Genomic DNA, 23505 nt, shown 5'->3' on the forward strand with positions numbered 1-23505 from the left:
CATCTGTTTTTGAAGAAGTGAGAAACGCCAGTACTGACCTCACTAGATGCAGGACAAAATACTTCATCCAGAGCTACATTCCCCTTTTTTCATTTCCAATAAGAAGAATGAGACCAAAGAATCCAGGGAGAGGCCTTCAGTTTATGGACTCTTGATCAGGAAAAACAAAGGTCCAGGGTAGTATGGTGACTGACCCATAGGAAGAAGTTAGCTCTAGAAACTCCTCCCGCCCACAGCTATAACTGATCTGAGCCAGAAAACCACCGTTCAGCTGCAATCAGAAGGAATTCCTTTCGTGCATCCAGGATTAATAAGCAGCTCATCCAGGCAGGGTTTCGGTGAGAATTATGCTGCTGAGAGGAAAGCATGGAGTTGCTAGGATGTGCCTTTAAAGTTGAGTTTTCACTTTCCCTCTCACCCACATCTCCCCTGATCAAACTGAACCATGTCTTGTGTCTACACAATTTGTGGTTCTTAGGTCCTAGTGCAAAGGTGGATGCAAGCTGGCCCCATGGATGGAGGCATTTTTGGTGACCATCCTCCCAAACTAATCCCACTGCCCACTGGCCCTCAGAAGTTGTAGTGAAGAGCTTCAGAAACCTTCTGCAAGGCTAGACAAGAGGTCCTGTATGCAAGCTGGCTAGGGAAGATAGAAGTTTAGCTGGAATACAATTTCTCAGTCATTAAGTAATTCCTTCATTCCAAGCCTCCTGTCATCTAGCATATCGACTCTCCAACTGCAGACTTAGAGGATGTAATTTTAGTGCAGCTGAATAGGTGTAAAGCAACACAACAGGTCACACATACATAGGAGAGGAAGGTCTATTCTTAACAAAAGGATAACAACTTGTTGAGAAGACAATGGCATGAAGTATCATTCCCTCCTATAAGTTTCTGAGTAATACTGTGCTGCAATAAGGAACCCATTTTGTGAAAGTACATATTAAAACTATTTGATGGTTTTGTTTTGTATTATTTTGTTACTTTCTTAAACTGACATTTTGTCCAAAAGTTCCCATATACATCTCAATTGCCTCTTATAGACACGTTTTTGCTTCTTTTTCCAATTCATCATCTCTTCTCTAATGCTTCTCTAACTAAGATGATGATCTCCTAGGCCTTTATTAAGATAGAATATGTATTTCTACTTATTTACTATATTACTTTACATAGGTGATTTCTCATTCTGCCTCACACCAAAAGAAACATTTATCATTAATTCCAGCTCATTTCCAAAATGATTTTACTTGCTTTTTATTTTCATTTGGCAGTCTTTGATTTCTTTTCTTGACATGTCATTACTAAATTAAATAAAATTAAATTTCTTTCTCCTCTTATTCATAAATATATTTGGGGTTAGTTTCTGGTTTTTATATTCAAAAGTTGTCTATTTTTATGGTAATTAACTTTTAATTGAGGTATCATAATTTACAATTATATTGATTTTATTGGAATTTGGTTGTTTTGTTTTGTTTTGGGGGCTACCACACAGTTGTCTTAGGCTTAATCTGTGTTTAGGTATTACTCTAGCCGATGCTCAAGATAAGAGCCCTACACATTGTACTATCTCTCCAACCTTGAAGTTCTTATTTTATAGTTATGCCAATCTTTCCTCATTTGTTCAAGATCCCTCTCATCAAAGTTTTGCAATCTTTCTGTCTCCTTAGGACTTGTTAGCATTCAGGATTGTGTACTCCCTTTCTTTGTTGCTTTATACTTAGCATATGAGCAGGATCATCTGGTATTTGTCTTTACTAACTGTCTGACTCAGCCTGAAATCTTCCAATTCCAGCCCTGTGGCAGCAAATTGGCACATTTCATCTTTTTCTTTTCTTTTTCTTTTTTTTTTATTTAAACAGCTTTATTACATACATGATTGTGTTTGGGTTTCAGTCATGTAAAGAACACCACCCATCACCAGTGCAACATTCCCATCACCAATGTCCCAAATCTCCCTCCTCCCCACCCAATCCCTGCCTGTACTCTAGACAGGCTTTCTATTTCCTTCCTACATTCTCATTATTAGGATAGTTCAAAACGTAGTTATTTCTCTAACTAAATTCATCCCCGTTTGTGGTGAGCTTCATGAGGTGAGCTGTAACTTCCAGCTCTTTTCTCTTTCGTGTCTCAAAGTTATTATTGCAAGAATGTCTTTCATTTTTCTTAAAACCCATAGATGAGTGAGACCATTCTGCATCTTTCTCTCTCTGACTTATTTCACTCAGCATAATAGATTCCATGTACATCCATGTATAGGAAAATTTCATGACTTCATCTCTCCTGACAGCTGCATAATATTCCATTGTGTATATGTACCACAGTTTCTTTAGTCATTCGTCTGTTGAAGAGTATCTTGGCTGTTTCCAGAGTCTTGCTATGGTAAATAGTGCTGCAATGCAATGAATATAGGTGTAAGGAAGGGATTTTTTTGTATTGTATTTTTGTGTCCTAGGGTATATTCCTAGGAGTGGTATAGCTGGGTCGTATGGGAGTTTGATTTCCAGTTTTTGGAGGAATCTCCATATTGCTTTCCATAAAGGTTGAACTAGACGGCATTCTCACCAGCAGTGAATAAGAGTTCTTTTCTCTCCACATCCCTGCCAACACTGCTTGTTTTCATTCTTTGTGATGTGTGCCAATCTCTGGGGTGTGAGGTGGTACCTCATAGTTGTTTTGATTTGCATCTCCCTGATGATTAGTGATGTGGAGCATCTTTTCATGTGTCTTTTGGCCATTTGTATTTCTTCTTTGTCAAAGTGTCTGTCCATTTCTTCTCCCCATTTTTTGATGGGATTAGATGTTTTTTTTTCTTGTAAATTTCTGTCAGTGTCTTGTATATTTTGGAGATTAGCCCTTTCTCTGATGGGTATTGGGTGAATAGTTTCTCCCACTCAGTGGGTTGCTCTTGTATCCTGGGTGCTATTTCCTTTGAGGTGCAGAAGCTTCTCAGTTTAATATATTCCCATCTGTTAATCTCTGCTTTCACTTGCTTGGAGAGTACAGTTTCCTCTTTGAAGATGCCTTTTAGTCTCAATGTCCTGGAGTGTTTTACCTACATGTTGTTCTATGTATCTTATGGTTTCGGGTCCGATATAGAGGTCTTTCATCCATTTGGATTTTACCTTCGTACATGATGTTAGCTGGGGGTCTAAGTTCAATTTTTTGCAAGTGGCTAGCCAGTTGTGTCAACACCACTTGTTGAAGAGGCTTTCTTTGCTCCATTTAGGATTTCTTGCTCCTTTATCAAAAATTAGGTGATTATATGTCTGGGGAACATTCTCTGAGTATTCAAGCCTATTCTACTGATCTGAGGGCCTGTCTTTATTCCAATACCATGCTGTTTTGATAACTATTGCTTTATAGTACAGTTTAAAGTTGGGGAAAGTAATTCCTCCCATATTCTTTTTCCCAATGATTGCTTTAGCTATTCTAGGGTGTTTATTGTTCCATATGAATTTCAAAAGTGCCTGATCCACTTCTTTGAAGAATGTCATGGGTATTTTTAGAGGGATCGCATTAAATCTGTACAATGCTTTGGGGAGTATTGCCATTTTAATGATGTTAATCCTGCCAATCCATGATCAGGGTATGTGTTTCCATTTCTGCGTGTCCTCTCTTATTTCTTGGAGCAGAGTTTTATAGTTTTCTTTGTATAGGTCCTTCACATTTTTAGTCAAGTTGATTCCGAGATATCTGAACACCATTCCATTGTATGTGCCCGTGTGTGTGCCTGTGTGTGTGTGTGTGTGTGTGTGTGTGTGTGTGTGTGTGTGTAGACATATATATCAAAGCTCTACTGTTCAAAACCACCCATGTGGTCCTAGCACAAATACATTCTCTCAGATCAGTGGAATATAATGGAGAGATTTAACCAGATTTAGCTCATCAAATGTGTAAATAGTTAAATTATTTTAAAATTTTAACTAGGTATATGGAGTGGAGCAAGAAGAGATATTTAACAAATGGTACTGGGAAAATGGCAAGTACATGAAATATAATAAAATTAGATATCTCTCTCACACCCTATATAAAGATTTATTCAAAATGGATTAAAGGCCTTGATATCAAACCTGTTTCTACAAAATGCACTGAGGAAAAAAAGTACACTGAGAAAAATATAGGCAGGACCCTCCAAGACCACAGAGGAGTGTTCAATGATTCAATGATTCAATGAAAACAAAAGCGGAAATACACAAATGGGACTATACCAAACTAAAACTCTTTGCATTTCAAAATAAATAAGGCCTAAAATATAAAGGCCTATCAAATGGTAGACAATATCTACATTTTATAATATTTTCCAAAGATGTGCCTGATACATAGGAAGGATTAAGAGTTCATTACAGTTTGATGATGATAGTTGGAAATAATAACTCTGGACAAGAACTGGGGGTGAAAAGGAAGTAAAGTAACAATATTGAAAACCACGGTGTCTATCTCTTTTCAGAATCCACTTCTTGTCCAGTTATCATTTCAATTATGATTATCATGAGGTCACTTCTCTGTCCTAATTTCACTCACCTGCTCTATTGTCAAGCTTCCTAAAATCATACTAACATATGATTATTGATTTGAATTGTCAATAACGTATTCCTAATCCAATTCTTAAGCAAATATTTGCTGTTACACAGTATTTGTAAGAACATACTCAGCTAATTCTTCTAAGTCCTCTCTCAGAGTGAGAGGGATTGGAGATTGCCAGGTACAACATGGCAACATGATGGTCATTTGGTATCACTAAATGTTATGAGTATCTTTTTTAGATGACTAAAACTGAGGTCAGAGCATTAAGGGCATTTGTCTTGCATGCTGCTAGCATGAGTTCAGCCCCCAACATCCAATGGTCCTTTGAGAACTACCAGGAGTAATTCCTGAGTACAGAGCCAGGAGTAATCCCTGAGTATCACTGGTCATGGCCCTAAAACCAGAACTCAGGGACTAATGATTCAATGACATTCATCACATAAGTAGAATTTGTAGTGACACCTAAAAGATATGCTACAAGGTGATTACTTGGTATAGCAACATATTTAAACTGACTCAAAAGACAACTCTCTTCATTATAAAATATGATATTTTCCAAAAAATAATTAAAGCAGTAGCCCTGTCATACTTTTTCATGTGAGGACATTGTTCTTGGAATAAATAGTCTTATGGAAAAGAATCATCATGCATCCATTTTTTGCTTAAGAGTTTGTGAGTTACATCTAAAACATATTAAAAAGCAGTTAGGTCTCTGATTATCCCATTTCTAGATTACTAACATCTGATGGGGACATTCTGATGAGACTTTATAGGAAGGTTCAGCCTGTAGATGGCAGAGAGGTTAAGGAATTTATCCCTTTCCCCAGAAAGGCAGGCCCATATCACCTAGATGAGTTTATTCTCTCAGATCTCATTTTACTTGGTTGGTATTTCAAGGGCAGTGGAACAACAACCCAGAACAGAAAAGAGCTCTTGCACTGTGGGGTGGACATTTTTCAGCATTGATCACAGCCATCTCTAGATTCTTTAGATACTCTAAAAAGTCATCTCTACAAGTTGATCTTGTAATCTTGTCTGAAATAGGTCCCATCACTTCCCTCCTTGGAGTATGGGTGAACCTACAACTGACTTATTTTTATCAAACTGGGATCAATGCTGTACTGCGTGACTTCCTAGGGCATGTCAGAATGTGTCTGCTTATTACCTGGAACATTCTCCACTTAAGCCCCAGTTACCCTCTAAGAGATATGGTGCAGCAGGCTGCAAGAAAGCTCAGACTATGTGGCAAGTCCACATAAGCAGCCCAGGTGACAGCTTATGTCCTATTCAACAGCTCCTCTACTCATTGTCACAGAAATAAAGACATTGCCAGAGGACTCCAGCCAATACCTTTTATGTTACATCTTCAAGAAAAGTTTCTTCCAACAAGAACTCAAACTTCATAGGGAAGATATGAGCCCTTCCCTGTGTCCTCTTCCAGTTTATGACCCAGATTAGCAATGTCTTTTTTTCCTTCCTTTTTAAGCCATTTTGTTTTGACATAATGTATTATTTACTCATCATAAGGTAGCAGAATATACCTGGATGTGGACATTAAGACACTGTGAGGAGAAAATGACCCAGATGAGTTGATGGAAGACCAGATTTCAGATCTGATGTATCATGAGATGAAATGGCATTTCACTAAAGCAGGTGTGTCTCTGTTTACTAGACCTTGAGACACATTCTTGTTTTGTTTGGAGGCTACACCCAGTGGTCCATAAAGGCTACTCCTGACTCTGTTCTCAGGAGTCACTCCTGGTAGACTTTGGGACTGTATGGAATGCTGGGGTAGTTCTGGGTCTGCTGCATGCAAGGCAAGTACCTTGCCCACTGTATGATTGCTCCAGCCCCTTCAGCCACGTTCTTTATGATGGCAAGACACCTGAGCTCATCCTTTGGATACTGTACACAGTTAACTTTGATAAGATTCTATTCTCTTTTTATGCTGAGAACTTTAGTGGAGGGAGGTCAACACTGGTGGTGGGAATGGCCCTAATTCACTGTCACTGTATGTCTAAAATTCAACTATGAAGGACTTGTAATTCACAATGGTCTCAATAAAAATTTTAAAAAAGATTCTATTTTCCTAACCATTTTTAAAATGTGAGACTCTTTACCTAATGACAACCCCACAGAACTGCTTTCCTAAATTAGACACCCTGAGCGCCTCATGGTAACAACCCTCTATGAGAAATAAATTTTGTAGAGATTTACTCTTCCATGTTGAAAACTTTTCAAGTTTTCATGTAAACAGCAAGTCTAGTTTTATTTATTTTCATTAAATCCAGTAACTACTAGGATGGAATATGCTCTCTTTGCTTTAGCCTAGCATAGAAAATTTAGAGTCAATTTAGGGGTCCACAACTAGAATAATAGACATATGTGTGGGTGTTAAGCTGACTTCTGGATTGATAATTGATATCTTCATGTTATTTCTATTTTTTAGTGTTTCAATGATGAATATATTTCTTTAACATCACAGAAAAGTTTTATAAAGTGTTGCAAATTTTCTGGAAATTCCCATGTTGCCAATATTAATTCCTTTGGAGTGGGCAGCGTATCAATAAAATAATAAAAAATAGCACCTCCGTATCTATCACTTGATCAATAATCAGTATTTGTATGAAGAAAAAATGTTTATTATTCACCTGATTTAGCCTCATAAACAGAAACAACGACCTCTTCAAATTATGTTAAGGACCAAATGCTCATATATGAATCATCTCAAATTGGATAAATGTCCTGGGATGCACAGAGCTGGTCACTCAGGATGGAGGCTGTGCTTTGTCTTTTATTTTCAGAGCCACAAAGTTTCATAAACATTTCTCCTTCTTCCAAGATTATAAACTAAAATAGTTAATAGTCCTGATTAATTTGAAAAGAAGTTGGTGCCAAAACTGAACTTTGGAGAGGTAAGTGCCTGCTGCAATTATCCCTGTGCGGTAGAAATTCCATTGTTATTTAGGTGTATTTTACAGCACAGAGAAAATATTCCAAGTGTTACCTGTCTTTGTTAGATGTATCTTATTTATCCTGCAGGAGAGAAAAAGGTTATATTACATTGTAAAAAGACTACCGTATTTTCCAGAGTATAAGACGCCCCCTCCTACTTTTCTGGTTAAAATATAGGGTTTGAGCACCGGAAAGCTGCATACCAGTGATGACACCCGGCGGTTGGATGGGATGCAGCACTTGGTAAATCAGCTGCTCTGTGTGCCCTGAAAGATTAATTAGATGATGATGCCTAGCAGCTGGGCAGGATGTGGCTGTAAGAGGGGGGCAGATAATTCGTCCCTGAAGCTGGAGTAAGTATCAGCATGCTGTATACCAGCGTATAAGATGACCCCTGACTTTAAGAAGTTTTTCATAGGTTAAAAAGTCATCTTATGTGCCGGAAAATACAATAGATCAGAATTCCAGAACCGAGAATTTGAAATGAATATTTAGCTCATCTAATGAAGTGGTTCTCTAAGTATTTTGAGAATAAAAATATGTAATCTTTGTATGAAATCTTCATATATCATGTGGTAAAATCAATTTTCTCTGATTAAGGGAGAAAATGAAGGAGCAGGGGCTGGAGACAACACACTTGGTCTCTCCATGTCTGCCCCATGTTCCCAACCTTCAGTGATCCAGAGGATCCTTAGAGAATACAAGGTATCTTCAGTGTTTAAAAGTTTCTGATTTCGGGCCTGGAGAGATAGCACAGCGGCGTTTGCCTTACAAGCAGCCGATCCAGGACCAAAGGTGGTTGGTTCGAATCCCGGTGTCCCATATGGTCCCCCGTGCCTGCCAGGAGCTATTTTTGAGCAGAGAGCCAGGAATAAACCCTGAGCATCGTTGGGTGTGGCCCAAAAACCGAAAAAAAAAAAAAAGTTTCTGATTTCAGGCCAGAGCGATAGTCCTTGCTTTGCGCAGATCAAACTGGGTTTAATTCCTATGGTCCTGAGAGCCTACCAGTAATAAACCCCGAGAACAAACAGTGTGGTCTCCAAACCAAAATAATAAATAAAGTCACTGATCTCAAGAAAATTGGAAGACAAGTCAGAGATGAGAAGAAAAATTTCAACAAGGCAAATCTAATAAAGGACTCATGCAAAGAACACTTAACTTTAAATGAGAAGACATTAAACTTATCTGTATAGAATGAAAAAAAATAGCCAAATTATTAAAAGGGTATGTAAAAAAACCCAAACAGATGCATCACCAAAAAGTATACACAGATGGCAAATAAGCATATGAAAAGATGTTTCCTATCATGTGTCATGAGGGAATCACTTATTAAAACAATTAGATAACCCTACAAACCCATAATATGGGCCAAGATCTCAAACCCTGGTACCAAATACTGGCAAGGATATAGAGAAATAGAAAGTTGCATTCACAGCCAGAAAGAATGAGAAATGGTCTGATTACTTTGAAAGACGATGTGGCAAAATTATTGCAAAAAATAAATATTATCCAGCCATTACACTCTCTGGTATTTTACCAAATAATTTGAAAGTGCGCATTCTGACAAGCCTGCACACAGATTTTCACAGCTCCACATTCACAGATGCCAAAACATGGAAGGAAACAACCAAAATGTTCCACCCACTGTTTTCTATGGACAAAAATTTAAATTCCTGGTATATAGAGTAAAGGGCCTGTCAAGTAGTAAAAAGAAAGGAACCACCAGCCAAGGAAAAGACTTGAAAGAATATTGAATGTCCATGATTTAGTATACAAGAAACAAAACTGTAAATGACTGTATGGTTCCAATGGCATTATATCCTGGGGGTAAATTCAAAGTTATGAAAGTGAGAGAGTGATTATTTTTTGGGATCAGGGAGAAAGGAGGGTGAACAGTCAGAATATAAAGGACTTTAAGGGTTGCTATGTGTGATGCTACTATGATAATTACACATTGCTACACTTGTCAAATAACTCTACACCACATAGAATGGGTTCTGATGTGAACTGTGGCCTTTAGGCAGTAAAACAGGTGCTGTGTCAAGCCACTGATTTATCCAATCTTCTACTCTAGAATGGTATTTTGAGAGTGGGAGAGGCTGAAGCTTTGGCATAGGAAGAGATATAAGAGAAATCTCTGCATCTTTCACTCTTCTTTTTTACAATCCTACATCTACTTAAAAAAAAAAATGAAACCTCTATTGAGTGGGTGGATGGGAAACCAGGAACAATGGTGGAGGGAAGGTCCCATTGGTGTTGGGACACTGAATTCTCGAAATGGCCTAATTTGTAAAATATGGTGTTTAAATAATATTTAAAAAAGAAAAGAAAAAAGTACAAAATGGAGCTTATACTAGGTGGGTGGGAAACCATAGTGAAGGGAAGATCACACACTGATAGTTGGATTGGTGTTGAAACATTAAATTCCCAAAACCACTGTATTTGTAAATTGTAGTGTTTAAATAAGACTTTAAAAGAAATTTTAAAAATGTAAAACATGAAGTCTAATAATTAATCAAATGTTTTATTGAGGAGGGGATGCTAGAAGGAAATTTGACCCACACTCCACCATGCTCAGGGCTTATTCCTAACTTTGTATGAGTGAGTGACCTCTGGTGGTGGTTCAAGGACCATAGGCAGTGCTGAGGTTTGAACCTGGGCCAGTTAAGCAGTCAGATGAGGGTATATTTCCTGTACTATCTCTTCAGTTCCATAATAAATGATTTTATCGCCACCCCCCTCTCTCCAAATACCAACCCTGCTGATCTACTGATGATTTGAACGACTGGGAAACAGAGGTTGGGTAGCTTGAGAAACCAAGGATAATAGAGATAAGGGCTCAGAGGGGTCCAGGGAGGGAAGAGGTGGGGGTGGGGATGCCCTGAACCCAAAACATCCTGTGGGTAAAGACATGGCAGAACTGGAAGTAGAATCCAAACCCTCTGCCTGGCTAAGTGCATAACAGCTACACAAAAAGTTTCCTAACTTCAACATTTGTGTGAAACCAGAAATGACTGCCAATGGACTCGCCTTCATAGACATTTGAGAAAGGGAATCATTATTCCTGGAATGATTTAGAAGCAATTCAGCTTTTCAAAACAGGGTGCAGGATGGCACAATGACAGGAAGGACTGCAGTGCTCACAGCATCTTCCAAGCAGCTTTTTAATTACGAACTTTCACCAAGATGTTAACCATGATTATTTTTGTGCAGAGAAATGATGATTACATGGGACATTGTTTTTCTTAGTAATGTTTGTACATTTTATAAGTTCTATGCTTAGGCATGTTTGGTGGAAGAAAAATAATGGTTATAAATATAAAATACAACAGGCTGTACAAGAGGGGACCAGGGGGCAAAGGAGGGGGATATGGGATGCATGCTGGGAACAGTGGTAGAGGGAGAAATGTGGTGGAAATGCCCCTAATTCAATGTCACTATATACCTTAAATAATACTGTGAAAGATTTTTAATTCACTTTGGTCAAATAAAAATCATTAAAAATATATATATAATGAAAATCCCTTTCATTATTTCATGAGCTTTGTTAATGCTCATGAGGTTTCTCAACAAATGAAGCTGGTGAATTAATATTCCAAGGAATAAGCTCTTATTGTAGAATTATTACCATTTTCATAATATTTTTATCATCCTAGGCTGTTCATATTTCTGAAACTCGTCAAGGCTGGCTTTATTTTGTTGGGGAATAAAACTAACCAGTGTGTTACTAAAGCTTTTGAGAATAGTTTTCCTAGCTAAAAAGTCTTTATATGAACAAGATTAGCTTATAAAAATTCTGGGCTGAGAGACAGAGTGGTTAGGGTTAGTGGTTAGGGCACCTGACCTGAATATGATCTCTGGCACTACACAGTCCCTAAGGCATTACTGGGTGCAGTATTGGATGCCCCAACATCTCCAGGTATCCCAGGTTATTCTCAGAACTATGGGGCCCAAACAGTATGGCATTCTCCAGAACCTTGTATTAAACTAGAAGACCAGCAAGTTGGAATACAGAGAAAGAACATTCAGACTTTACAAAAAGAGAGGAAAACTTGTTTGCTACTGAATGTGAAGGTTATCTGGTAACATCTGTTCCAGCAATCGAAAGGGCAGGTACTTCACCTGTCAAAGTGAAATGAATTTTACACTCTGGGTTTAAAGACTCACTATTATGATGCCAATATTAAATAATAACAAACTACTTCTGCCAGTCCTCTCTTGACATTCAAGCACTAATAGTCCTTGAAGCTGGTTATCTTCCCCAGTTAAAATATGGAGTCTAGATGTAAGAATTTGGATGTGCAACAGCATTTATTCCATAGAATTGTGAAGGGTTTAGAGGGTACATTTTTGGAACCAACAGATCCTTGATAATCAGAAAAATGGGGTAACCAAACAAGTTACCTCTTCTAAGCTCATATTGATTTGGAAAGGTCATGTCCATCACACAAAGTCCCCCAAAACCAGAACAAATTATGCATGTCATGAACTTAGAATTAGCAATGCAAGCACCTAAATATATAGTAAAACAAACTCCAAAATTCTCTAAGATAATAGCTTGTTTCAAAATAGGTGAACTTGGGATGTTTCAGTTGGTTATTTCCTTTTAATGGATCTTTCACAACAGACCCTGGCAGCTGGGCATTGGATGGAAAGTGGATGTAAGCACTTGACCCCTTCTGAATGAATGAATGAAATGAATGAATAAAAACATAGGTCATTGGTGGGGGGAAAGTTGCACTAGTGAAGGGGGATGTTTTATTTTTTCTATATAACTAAAACCCAACTATAAACATGGTTGTGATCATGGTCCTTAAATAAAGATTAAAAAAAAAAAGAGGCAGAAATAAAAGTGGGTTGTACTATCCCAGGTTCAATTCCAGGCATCACATATGGTCATCTGAACCCCTCAGAGAGTGATCCCAAGGATAGAACTAAGCCTTGAACACCAAAGAAACAACAACAACAACAACAACACATATCTATCTACACCTAGTGGAATAGCTACTTGTGTTTATATGACCTAAAGACATTCTAACAAATTCCTAAGATGAATAGAACTCTTCAAAGTTCTTTTCTATTTTAAGTAAGATTTTTTTTCACATCAGAAGGGTAATGTGCCAACACTGTAACAAGATTTAAGGGAAGCACATATCACACAGACGTGTGAAAACCCAATCATCATACTTATGAACTGGAAAAGAATCAAGTAAGATTTTTTTAATTGAATCACCGTGAGATACACAGTTACAAAGTTGTTCATGATGAGTTTTAGTCAAAGTCCAACATCCATTCCTTCACCAGTGTACATTTCCCACCATCAACATCTTCAGTTTCCCTTATGCCCTCCCCTCTCTCCTGCTTCTAAGGTAGACATTTTTTCCTTCTCTTTCTATTCCTCTCTCTTCCTTTTAAACACTGTATTTTACAATATGGTTACTGAAGCATTCTGGATCTCACTTTACCTCCTTTCAGTACCTAGTTATTGACCAGAGTGATCATTTCCAACTATTATTGTCAGAGTGCCCTCTTCTCTGCCCTAACTACATGTCCCCCCTCTTCAAAATAATTTTCTATTTAATAGTTGTGAGACCAACAAAGAAGGTTTCAGTGGCTTTATGAGAACTTTATTTTTAGTTTAATGGTGAATCCAGAACTTTCTAGGTCTCCTACAAGTTTTTTCTATCTCTAAGTGTCACATACTTCCAAGATTCAACTTTCTAGGTCTCCTACAAGTTTTTCTATCTCTAAGTGTCATATACTTCCAAGATTCAACTGAAGTATAACTCCTCATATCAAATTCTTTTTGGGGTTTCCCTGCAATACTCAGCAATTTTCTTCCTCACAGGTCATAAGCCATGACAATAAAATAATCATTCTCTGTATCCCTGCTGAAGTCAAGGTGAAGAAGGTTTCTTTCTTGTCTTCAAGCTTCCAGGTCCCAGTTACAAGCACTACCGGTTTCTCTCTAATTGTATGAAGAGTGGTTAGCTTGGCAACTCACAAAACTATGCTAATGAAGCTCAGATTTCCTCAATTGCAACAAAAGATTTCAAATCAGATTCTACCTCCTACTGACAATCAAAAATGACATTATGAAGATCCTTAAATTATCTTTTAACATTTTAACTCTGTGTGCTTCTTACAATTGAATTGAGGCACCATGATTTACAATACTGTTAATTACAGGGCTTTAAGCATACAACTTTGATCTTTTTCTAGCTAAAACGTACCATAAAGACATTGATTATCTGAAGCTATTCCCATTCACATCCAATAGTTGGCCCAAGTCAAGAGCCAATTGGACTCTGGCTGGCTGATGGTCCAAAATCTGGTGCTATAAGACTCTATCTAACCCTACCCAGTATGCTGATACACTGACTTGAAGACTTACCTGGACTCCCAAGGAGCTTGGGAACCTTGGTCTGAGACCCAAACTCTGAGACCTTTGCCCAGCCTTCCAACCTGGGTAGTTACCTACAGCTCTCTCAATCTCCCTAAACTCTCAGATGAAGAATTTAAAGCCATAACAATTGGTTTGTTTATTGAATTGAAGAAAGCAGTAGAGAAAGGCTCCAATACAAGAAACAATATGAGATTACTCAATCAGAAACTGCTAATCCGAAGAGCATATTAGGAGAAATTAAAAAAATGAAAAACGATAGGATGAAAAGGCAACAGAATGCCAGAATAATTCAGTGTACTAGAAAACAAAATGTATCAAATTATTTAAAAAAGTAAAATAAAAAAATTATAATAAAAACATCAGAGATCCATGGGACATACTGAAGAGAAATAACATGAAAATTATGGATGCCATACAGACATGAAAGATAAATGGGGGGGGGAGTTTTGTTTTAAGTAAAATTGAGATTAGTTAGGAAGAAAAGGTGGGGAAGTTAGAGAGAGTAAGTGAGAGAGAGAGAGACAAAGACAGGGAGATAGATAGAATGTGTGTAATGTAGCCCTCAAGAGAGTACAGGCTTTTCCAAAGGTGAAGAGAACCCTTTTTTCTGAGGACAGACATTTTAACAAGAAAAATTATAGCCCAAAACTTCCCCAATCTGAAGATGGACAGACTATCAGCAGATGAGATTGTTTAGAGTAATGGGATGCAACCATTTAGGGAATCCATATAATTTTAGTCTGTTTCCTAAGAAACATAGTTTTACTGGTACTTAAAATTGTCCATTTCCAGAATTTCATAACAGAATTTCAGAACAGAAACAGGCACAACTTAAATGCATTTTTGTAAAAGCTAGAAGACATGCAATATACAGCGTAAGCAATATACTGCTGGTAGAAGTGCTGAGTCAAGGAAGGAGGATGGAGTAGAGCAGTTGACTGTGTTTGGTCCCAGGTATATTCAAAACTGGAACCCCTTTCTTCAAAAGTATCCCCATTGGGTAGTCTTGCAGTTTGTATTTAGTTTGTGAACCTGTTTTTGGTCTTCTATAACTGTAAGAATTATATGATATTTGTACTGTGCTGTGCTGTTCATATGATTTAAAATATGGCTATTCATATTTAAGCAATATTATATTACTAAAATTTATCAAATAGGCATTGGAGGAATTAACACTGGGAAAATATTTTCCTTTTTAAACAGGTGCATACATCACTCAAGTTTAATGATACTGGATTATATAATTTCAGAATACTAGAAGAGAATCAAAATGGCAGGTCATAGGGAGATAGTGGGGTTAAGGAGCTTCCCTGGTATGAAGCTGACCCTGATTTGACCCCAGACTCCACATATAGTATTCCAAGCAATTGCAGATAGGATCCCTAAGCAGAGACCCAGAAGTAAATCCTGAGCACCTCTGGGTAGTCAAACAAAACCAGAAACCAGAAACCAAAATGACAGTTCAGATAAGGACCTAGGAGATGTTTGTCATGCTTGGTCAGTGCTCTTGATGGTACAAAATGATAAACCGTGCCCCTGCGGTACTGTATATGAATGAAATTGCTCTTAATGGACAGAAGGTACAAAGTTCTTCCAAAAGTGACTGTCTTTTGTCCCATGCCAAGAGTTCTAAAGAGGACTCCAGATTTGCCTCAAAATACAGGGACTTGATGGACTCTCCTAGTAGCTCACTTGCTTTAAGAGGTCTTAAAGGGGCGATGCAGCCCATATAAGTCCATTCAAAGGAAGGCATCTTAATTATAAGTGCTTTTTAAAAAATGTCCACCCTTCTTTCTATATTGATGCTGATGTGTCATGAGTGAATGGGGCTTTGTACACAGTGCTCACCTAATTTTTTTAAGCTAAGGTACTCCCTGGGGGTTGCCCCTCAGGTTACATAGCCTGTACACTTTTGGCCTGTGGGGCTCACTGAGATTTACACTCCTTTGGTTCAAACACACTTGGAGTTGTGAGACATCTTCCCCTTAAGATAAACTCCAAAGTCAGCATAGTCCCCTTGGTACAACAAATTTAGAGTTTAGTTTAGAGAAAGAGGGCTGCAGAAGTGTGTTGTGGCAGGCATAAAATAAAATAAGACAATTAAGATTTGTGACTGTGCTCCCAAGTGAAATAGGAGATTACAGGGACTTCAGTACTATACATTAAAGGCACTTGCTGATTGTTTATCACTCTAGGGTATGCAAATAACCCAGCCTTTGCTCTTAATGTACCTGCTAACTGTTCTTAATGTACCTGTGAACAAAAACAATGGCTCCCAGCTTTCAGGTAGAGCCAAGATACCCTCAAGGAAGTAGCAATTGTGTTCACCAATAGCCTATTTATTCTCTTTCAGGACTGCTGTGACTAGCTTGCAGCCTGGACAAGTCAGGGCACCAGCTTTGCAACTGACCCTGCAGGCCAGAAATCCAAAGTGTAATCTGCTTGCCTCTATATTGGAAACTCACCACATAAGACTGTATGCTTAGTTGCCTTACACTGTAAAATCTGTCATGCTCTTACAGTGCTCCCAAAGGGTCTTACTTCCTGGCCATAGCACTTGTACATCATTTTCATTAAGGTGTTTGTCAGAGGTAGAATTCTTTTTTTTATTTAGAACATATTTATTGTATATGGAACATACAAAGATGCAACATGCAATAGGATCTGGGCTAGCATTATTGTAACGCACTGTGGATGGCAAACAGGAGCCATGAGGTTCAAACAGCAAATTGCCAGGATCACACTTGGTGCATGTATGGAACCAGGCATTGGAATATGTGACTATGACCTGGCAAGGCAGATGCTGAAAGTGCCAATGTAATTCTGAACCCAGAACATCAAACGTTTTAAATTCCAAATGTCAGAGGTGAAGTTCTGTCTCTGAACATAATCCTTTCTTTCATAGACAAAAGCTTGAGTTTTTCTACTTATAATGACTATAGCAAACAAATGATTATGTGTACCTATTACATGGTAGGCTATCTGGTAGGCTACTTTTGGGGCGGGCGCACATATGATGGTACTTGGGGTTACTATTGGCTTTATGCTCAGAAATTATTCCTGGCAGTCTTGGGGAACCATATGAGATGTGAGGGATGGAACCCAGGTCAACCACATGCAAATCAAATGCTCTCCCTGCTGTACTATTGCTCTAGCCCAACTTCGGATCATTCTTTTAATGGTCAGAATTCTAAGACTTATGATCATCACTTATCATCATTCTTAGTATCATTCATTTTCATTTTACCAGACAGCTACTTTTCAATAAAACATCACTCCTCTAAGCTGATGGCAAAACTGCTTTTCTAGAATGCCAAATCTCTATGATTACAAAGTCTATGCACCTAATTTATAGGAAATTAATAGAGACCAGGAGGCTTATTGCAGGCCAAGTTGGAAGTGGAAGTTGGGTTCAGAACACTGCAATAAACCAGAGAGAAGACCATGTACTGTTTAATAATGAGGAAGTGTCACTTAGCTCAAAATAATAACAATAAGCAGGCTCCTTGGAAAACAAAAGGCATTGCAAAGAAGCCAAGAGATGATATCCTCAAATTGAGTCCATTGGGACAATAATAGGTGAATCTAACCACAGGCCAGCTTGGAGCTCTCTGAACTAATATATCCAGAAATCCTGAGCAGCTGAGAATTAATGTCCTATGTTTACAGTTAATGTATTTTTAAGATGCTTTTCAACTAAATATAGGATTTCTAAACCCTGTCTTATTTCTAAGCTTGACAATAAAATGATCTAAATAACTGTCTTAAAGATAATGGAGCCTGTGGAGAATTCCACCTTTGGAAGAGGAAAGATGCTTTGTGATGAGAACTTGACCAAATAAACTGTGAAATAAGATACTTTGTGTGCACCAAAAAGAGAAAAGAGAAAAGTGGGTCTGGGATTCAAAGCTTGGTGGTTCAATGCAAGTTGTGTCTGGTTATGAGAAAGTAAAGTACATCAGCCTTTGCAAGGCCACTGAAGGAGTTTAAGTAACTAGAAGGAGGCATGAAGATAGAGATAAGTGTTAAATTGAATTTGGAGACCAATGATTAGAGATCATAGAATTATATATATATATTTTATAGATAGATAGATAGATAGATAGATAGATAGATAGATAGATAGATAGATAGATAGATAGACAGACAGACAGACAGACCTTTGGCTAATACAATGGTCTGAGTTTGAAAACAGACTCAGTTTAAAGCAAGTATTTTTTTTTGGGGGGGCACACATCTGGCAATGCTCAAGGGTTACTCCTGGCTCTGCATTAAGACATTACTCCTGGTGGTGCCCAGGAGACTTTCTGGTTGCCGGGTATCAGACCTGAGTTGGCCACATGCAGGGCAAGTGCCCTACTTGCTGTACTATTTGAAATTAGTATGGGAGGGTTCTGAGACTAGACTATTGAGGAAGAGCATTTCAGATCAAGGAATCAACTGATGTGGCAGAGCCTCCTCACTTACTATCACAAGGTTAGTCAATAAGTAAGTCAATAATAATAGTCAATAATAGTTAAGTAAGACTTGACAAGAACCTTAATTTCCTCTATGAAATAACACAGTTCACAGAGTTTCAGGCCCAAAAGGCTTTTGCCTTGCAAGCATGAGGTTGAGAGCTACAGTGCTCTACAGGTACTGAACTCTCTTTTGTCATAATGCTATGGAAGCCCCAGTGCCACAATAGAGTGTGAAATTCAGGTGAAATGTGAGCACCTGCAACTAAAGATGTGTGAGCACTGCATCTAGGAAAGAAAGCTCTGGTAAATTGGTGTGTAAATAGATACTTTCATTTATATCTAAAAAAAGTATTTCTCAGAAGGCATGCTTTTATAGACATAGGCCTATGGGCCTGGCTAAAATATTCTAAATAAGAGAAATGAGTGAAATACCAATAATGAAATACTATTATCAAATAGAAGCCTAAATAACTCAAACCCGAGTTCTATCCAACACTTTATTATCCTCAGTTTAATCACTAAATCTTCCTCTATTTCCAGCCGTTAACCCTTTAACTAAAGTTTAATCCTAATTCTAATCTCTAATTCTAACCATAACCCTAGTCCTTAACCCATTCCCTAACTCTAAAGGATTAATCCACAATGGTAGTGAGTGAGAGAAATAGAATGCCTGTCTTGAAGACAGGCAGGGGGTGGGCATTGGTGGTGGGAAGGTTGCACTGGTGAAAGGGGGTGTATTTTATAACTGAAAGCCAACTATAAACATGTTTGTAATCATGCTGCTTAAATAAAGATATTATAAAAATAAATAATTAATCCAATCCTATATATGTGTATATATATTCCTAATCCTAACCCCTAATTCCAATTTCAATTCCTTAATCCCAGCCCCTAATCTTGATCCAATTCCTAAACTCTATGTCTACCTCTTAAATCTTTTCCTAACACTAATTTCTAGTCTTAATATAACCCCTTAATCTTATCTCTAAACCTAACCCTGTTTCTGACCATTGATCTCCTTGATTCTTACATTTTTATGCTTTTCCCTTAGAAATTGTACCCTGTCCAGCCTAGTCTCAAAATGCCTGAAGGCTGGCATTGATTGTGTTAAGACATCCGTCTTCAGATTAACTAGGATTGTCACTCTCCTTGGGTAAGAACAGAAAAAACACAGTGTTAGTTCCTGTAGATGAAGCTAAATTTGTGCAAGCAAAGTAATGAGCTATTCTTAAACAAGATAGGAATCATAGGAAATGTCTCCCCCTCACGAAGAACCACAAAGGAGCTTCCCATGGAAAACTGGACAGTGATAAATCCTCTCCAAAGTTCCAGAAAATGATTCCTAGCAGGTCCTCATCACAACTTTGTAACTCCCCTTAAAAGTGCTCTGCCCAAATGTCAGGGCCAAGGTAAACACAGCCATGTGGAGTGCTGGTGACAGATACTCAATACAGGAGCAAAAAGTCTACCATTACTGAGGTTTTATTTCCAAGGGCTCAGGAAAACATCTTCTACACCTCAGGCTTCCAGATTCATGTCCACTGTGGCTTCTGTCAGAGATTCCTGAAACTAGAGTTGTTTTGTACTGGGTCTCACAATAGGGGAAGAATAGCCTGAACTTAGAGACATGGACTTGCTAGGCCTTGAGAGCAATCCCCACCTCCATGCTTGTGAAAGAACCCATGGTTGGCCCTGCTGACTGCTTAACTTTCTGAGCCTCTCAGGGCCAAGTGTGTCACACTCTCTTCCTTTCTTCCTCAGGAGTGACAGGAGATGCAAGGAAAAACCAAGCTGCATGGCCATACTGTTGTCCTCAACCATGGCTTCCTTTTTGTTGTGAGAAGAGGCTTCTCAATTTACACAGGTTGAGAACCAACTTCTGTTTGGGGCCTTTCTCTGGAGCCAGCAACACTGTCCTTGACAGAAAAGGCCAGCTGCCTCCTCACTATCTCAGTGCAAAGACAGCTGAAAACTCTGTCAGGGTGCATGGCTTTCCAAAACACAGTTCTGACCTTCAGGCCCAAGGAAGCTCACTGAAGATGGTGCAAGAGAGGCTCAAGGCTCAGAACAGAGGAAGAGAGACTAGTGAGGGGAGAGGGAGGGGCCCATCCCCTAGGCTGAAATACTGTTTTGAGGTTCTGGCGCCTGTCTCTAATAACAGACTTTCTTTTGAGGGCCAAAGATTTCTTTTTCTTTCTCTGGTTTAAAAATAAAACCAAAAACTCCCCCCGGAGTCTGTGAATCCAGGATTTAGATAGCCAAATGGTGGCCTTTTCTGAATAATATTGTTTTCATTGAAAACACCCTTGTCTGAAGGATGATAACCCAAGCAAAGAAGGTCATTTGGATTTTACAGGAAGTCATTTGGGGTCCCCAGAACAGAGTATCTACTTGTAGGGAGGAGCCAAATCCAGCTCATTTCACTTCCTGTCTGGAGTATGATTTCTAGAGGAAAGTGCAGGGCTGGAGGGGTGCCAGTGCTGGCTAGACCTGCTTACCCTGAAGTTAAGAGTGAAGTGCTCACATGAAAGTGGGCAGGTGTACCAGCATGCCACGGAAGATGGAGCAGGTTCAGGACCTGGCACTGCAGCACTGTGTGGCATGTCTCCCAGGAGTCTCTCCAATAAAGAGCACTTTGTGGGAGCTGGAGCCTTCCATGTGCAGGACAAATGGCTCAAATGAAAAGCACAATGCGTGTGAGTGCAGACAGAACCGTGAATGGAGGGGTAATCACTTCCTTCGTCTTGATCCCATGATTGTGCATGGAACTTCCGCCTATTGTGCAGGCCGCATCTAGCAGAATGGTGCAGATTTCCATTTGGCAACAGATAATGGACAGTGATTATGGTGATAATGAAGATGTCACAGAGTAGGAAAGAGAAGGCAGGAAGAAATGGACATGCATTATGCGGGGGTGGGGTGGGGGGTTGATACATTTGAAGGTGGGAAGACTATAACTGAATTCAGGCCCAGGGCTCCTGAGCACTTGCTTAGTATGTGAGAACGACACCCAAGGCAGGAAGTGGGATGGCAATTGGGGTAAGGGCATCTGCTCTGCAGCTAACACCTAATCATTGAATTCAAACCCCACATATTGCTGAGGTCCAAATACTGGAGGCTGGGAGAAGTCAGGATGCTAAGTCAGGCTGAACTTTTGTTTCCATCTGGGTGACCTGGAGTGACTCAATATAAACCAATCTCACTCCAAAAAAAAAAAAAAAAAAAAAAAAAAATCTCAAAACTAAACAGATGCTGCCGTTGGCCATGTTTTCTTAAGTGAATAAATAGGAGGGAACAGTAGAATTAGATATCAAGCACCATGTAGATGGAATGAAAATTATTCTTTCAGCTAAACCAATTTACTGCATTCCATGTAGCACAGATTTAGGTCCAAGTTTTTCCTGCGAGTAAATCAATTTTTTCAGCTGATTAGCTTGAACTAGATAAAGGTTTCTTTACATAAGCCTCTTTTCCTTATGACCAGGAGTTGGAATTGTTATACTCCTTTGCTTTCTTACTTTTTCTTTTATCTTTCTTTCTTTCATTTTTCTTTCTCTTTTTGCTTATGTATTGTGATTTACAATACTGTTGATGAAAGTTATTTCAGAGATATTCTGTGCTAAGAGCAGCCCCACCATCATACTGTCAGCATCCTTTCACCAAAGTCCCAAGGTCCCCTCTCACTCAACTGGCCTCATTCTTGGTAAACTCCATTCTTCAGGCTGCCTCTCAGGCTCTCTTTCCACCAGTCATTTGTTTTTCCCTTACTATAGTTCTTTATATCTCACAACGTATAACTTCTACTTATTTTCTGGTTTATGTGATTATCAATGCACCTATGTCTAAATCTATATATCATGCTATATGTCATACAAAGGTCCTCAACATTTGTGAAAAGATTCTGATACATTTCTTTTTTGCTTAAAAAGGTCATTCAAGTCAACAGTTGATTTTTGTTTTCATTCATCATACTTAATTGTGCTGTTTTTCTCCCATAAGTAGCTGACAATCACAAAAAGTCATTTAATATGTATCAATGTTTCAAGTTATGATTATAAATGTAGCAGAAAGTTTGTCACTTAAGGAAAATACAAACAAATATGTCTTCTATTAGGTTGGGAAAAGATTATTCCATATGATCAACTCACCAGAGTTGAGTAGAATGATGGATTTCAGGCACACAAACTCCTCACCCTGGAGGTTCATCATACGAAACCTAGATGACGTCGCTAGCAGCATGTCAAAGATCTCCACCAGGCCATCCACACATTTCCCCTGGTTCCTGGGAAAGAAGAGTAAAAACCAAAGCTTTTTTTAAAGGGCAGCAACACTTCCAAAGACTCACTATAAGCCATAAAAGTTATTATGTGCCTTAAATATTACTATGAAAGATTTGTAATTCACTTTGCCCACAATAAAAAAGAAGTCGACTGACTTCAAGACTATAACCAGAAATGAAAATAAAACCACAAAAAATCACCACTTTTTCTGGAATGTAGACCTTCACATATAGCAGGCAAGCCAAAGACAAACTTTTGAGATTCTTCTAAGAGTTGTATTGCTTCATCTTCAATACTCTTTGATTAAAGGGTCCTTTATATTCTAGGCAACCAAACTTGATTAATTTTAAAATAAATATCTACTATTATTATTATATACTTTCTAAGGACTGCATTTTAGATGTTGGAGTAGTTAGGAGAATAAAAAGAGAGCTTCTATTCTAAATATGCTTGTGATGGTGGCTGTCTCGGAGAATTGATTTGTGTTTTTCTTGTTATTCTAAGAAAGTTATGTTACATTAAGCATTATACAAACATCTTTTGTGCAAAAGAAACTCTTAACTGTGGACAGTGCCTAGATAGAAACCTTTGATACTGCTGAGAATGACAGATACAGACTTGTCTAGTTAGTGGTATTTGACTAATTCATTATTTTCACATTGATTCTTAGGAGCTTTTTTGTTTTATAGCAATTAATATTGTATTATGTATTATCAATAATTTTTTATGGTTTGTCATATTTTTATTTACTTGTTTTTTTGTTTTAGGGCCACACCTGGTGACACTCAGGACTTATTGCTGGCTGTGAGATGAGCTCAGACTCTGGGGATCAAACCCAGGTCTGTCCTGGGTCAGCCTTGTGCATGGCAAAGGCCCCACC

The 23505-nt window shown here is 38.4% G+C and overlaps 1 protein-coding gene and 1 non-coding gene across 2 annotated transcripts in view; both read right to left on the minus strand.

The window, feature by feature from the left end:
- The window catches only part of ESR1 (estrogen receptor 1), a 281586-nt gene that overhangs the window by 10989 nt on the left and 247092 nt on the right, over positions 1-23505 (minus strand). Inside the window, exon 6 of the mRNA XM_049765462.1 lies at positions 22494-22627. Within this exon, the coding sequence (XP_049621419.1) occupies positions 22494-22627 (134 nt within the window). The remainder of the gene's footprint in view (positions 1-22493; positions 22628-23505) is intronic.
- On the minus strand, positions 12582-12685 carry LOC125996947 (small nucleolar RNA U13). The gene has a single exon (XR_007491599.1). It is a non-coding gene; the product is annotated as a small nucleolar RNA U13 (small nucleolar RNA).

The sequence above is a fragment of the Suncus etruscus genome, chromosome 18 (genome assembly GCF_024139225.1).
Source record: "Suncus etruscus isolate mSunEtr1 chromosome 18, mSunEtr1.pri.cur, whole genome shotgun sequence".
In the NCBI taxonomy this organism is placed as follows: Eukaryota; Metazoa; Chordata; class Mammalia; order Eulipotyphla; family Soricidae; genus Suncus; species Suncus etruscus.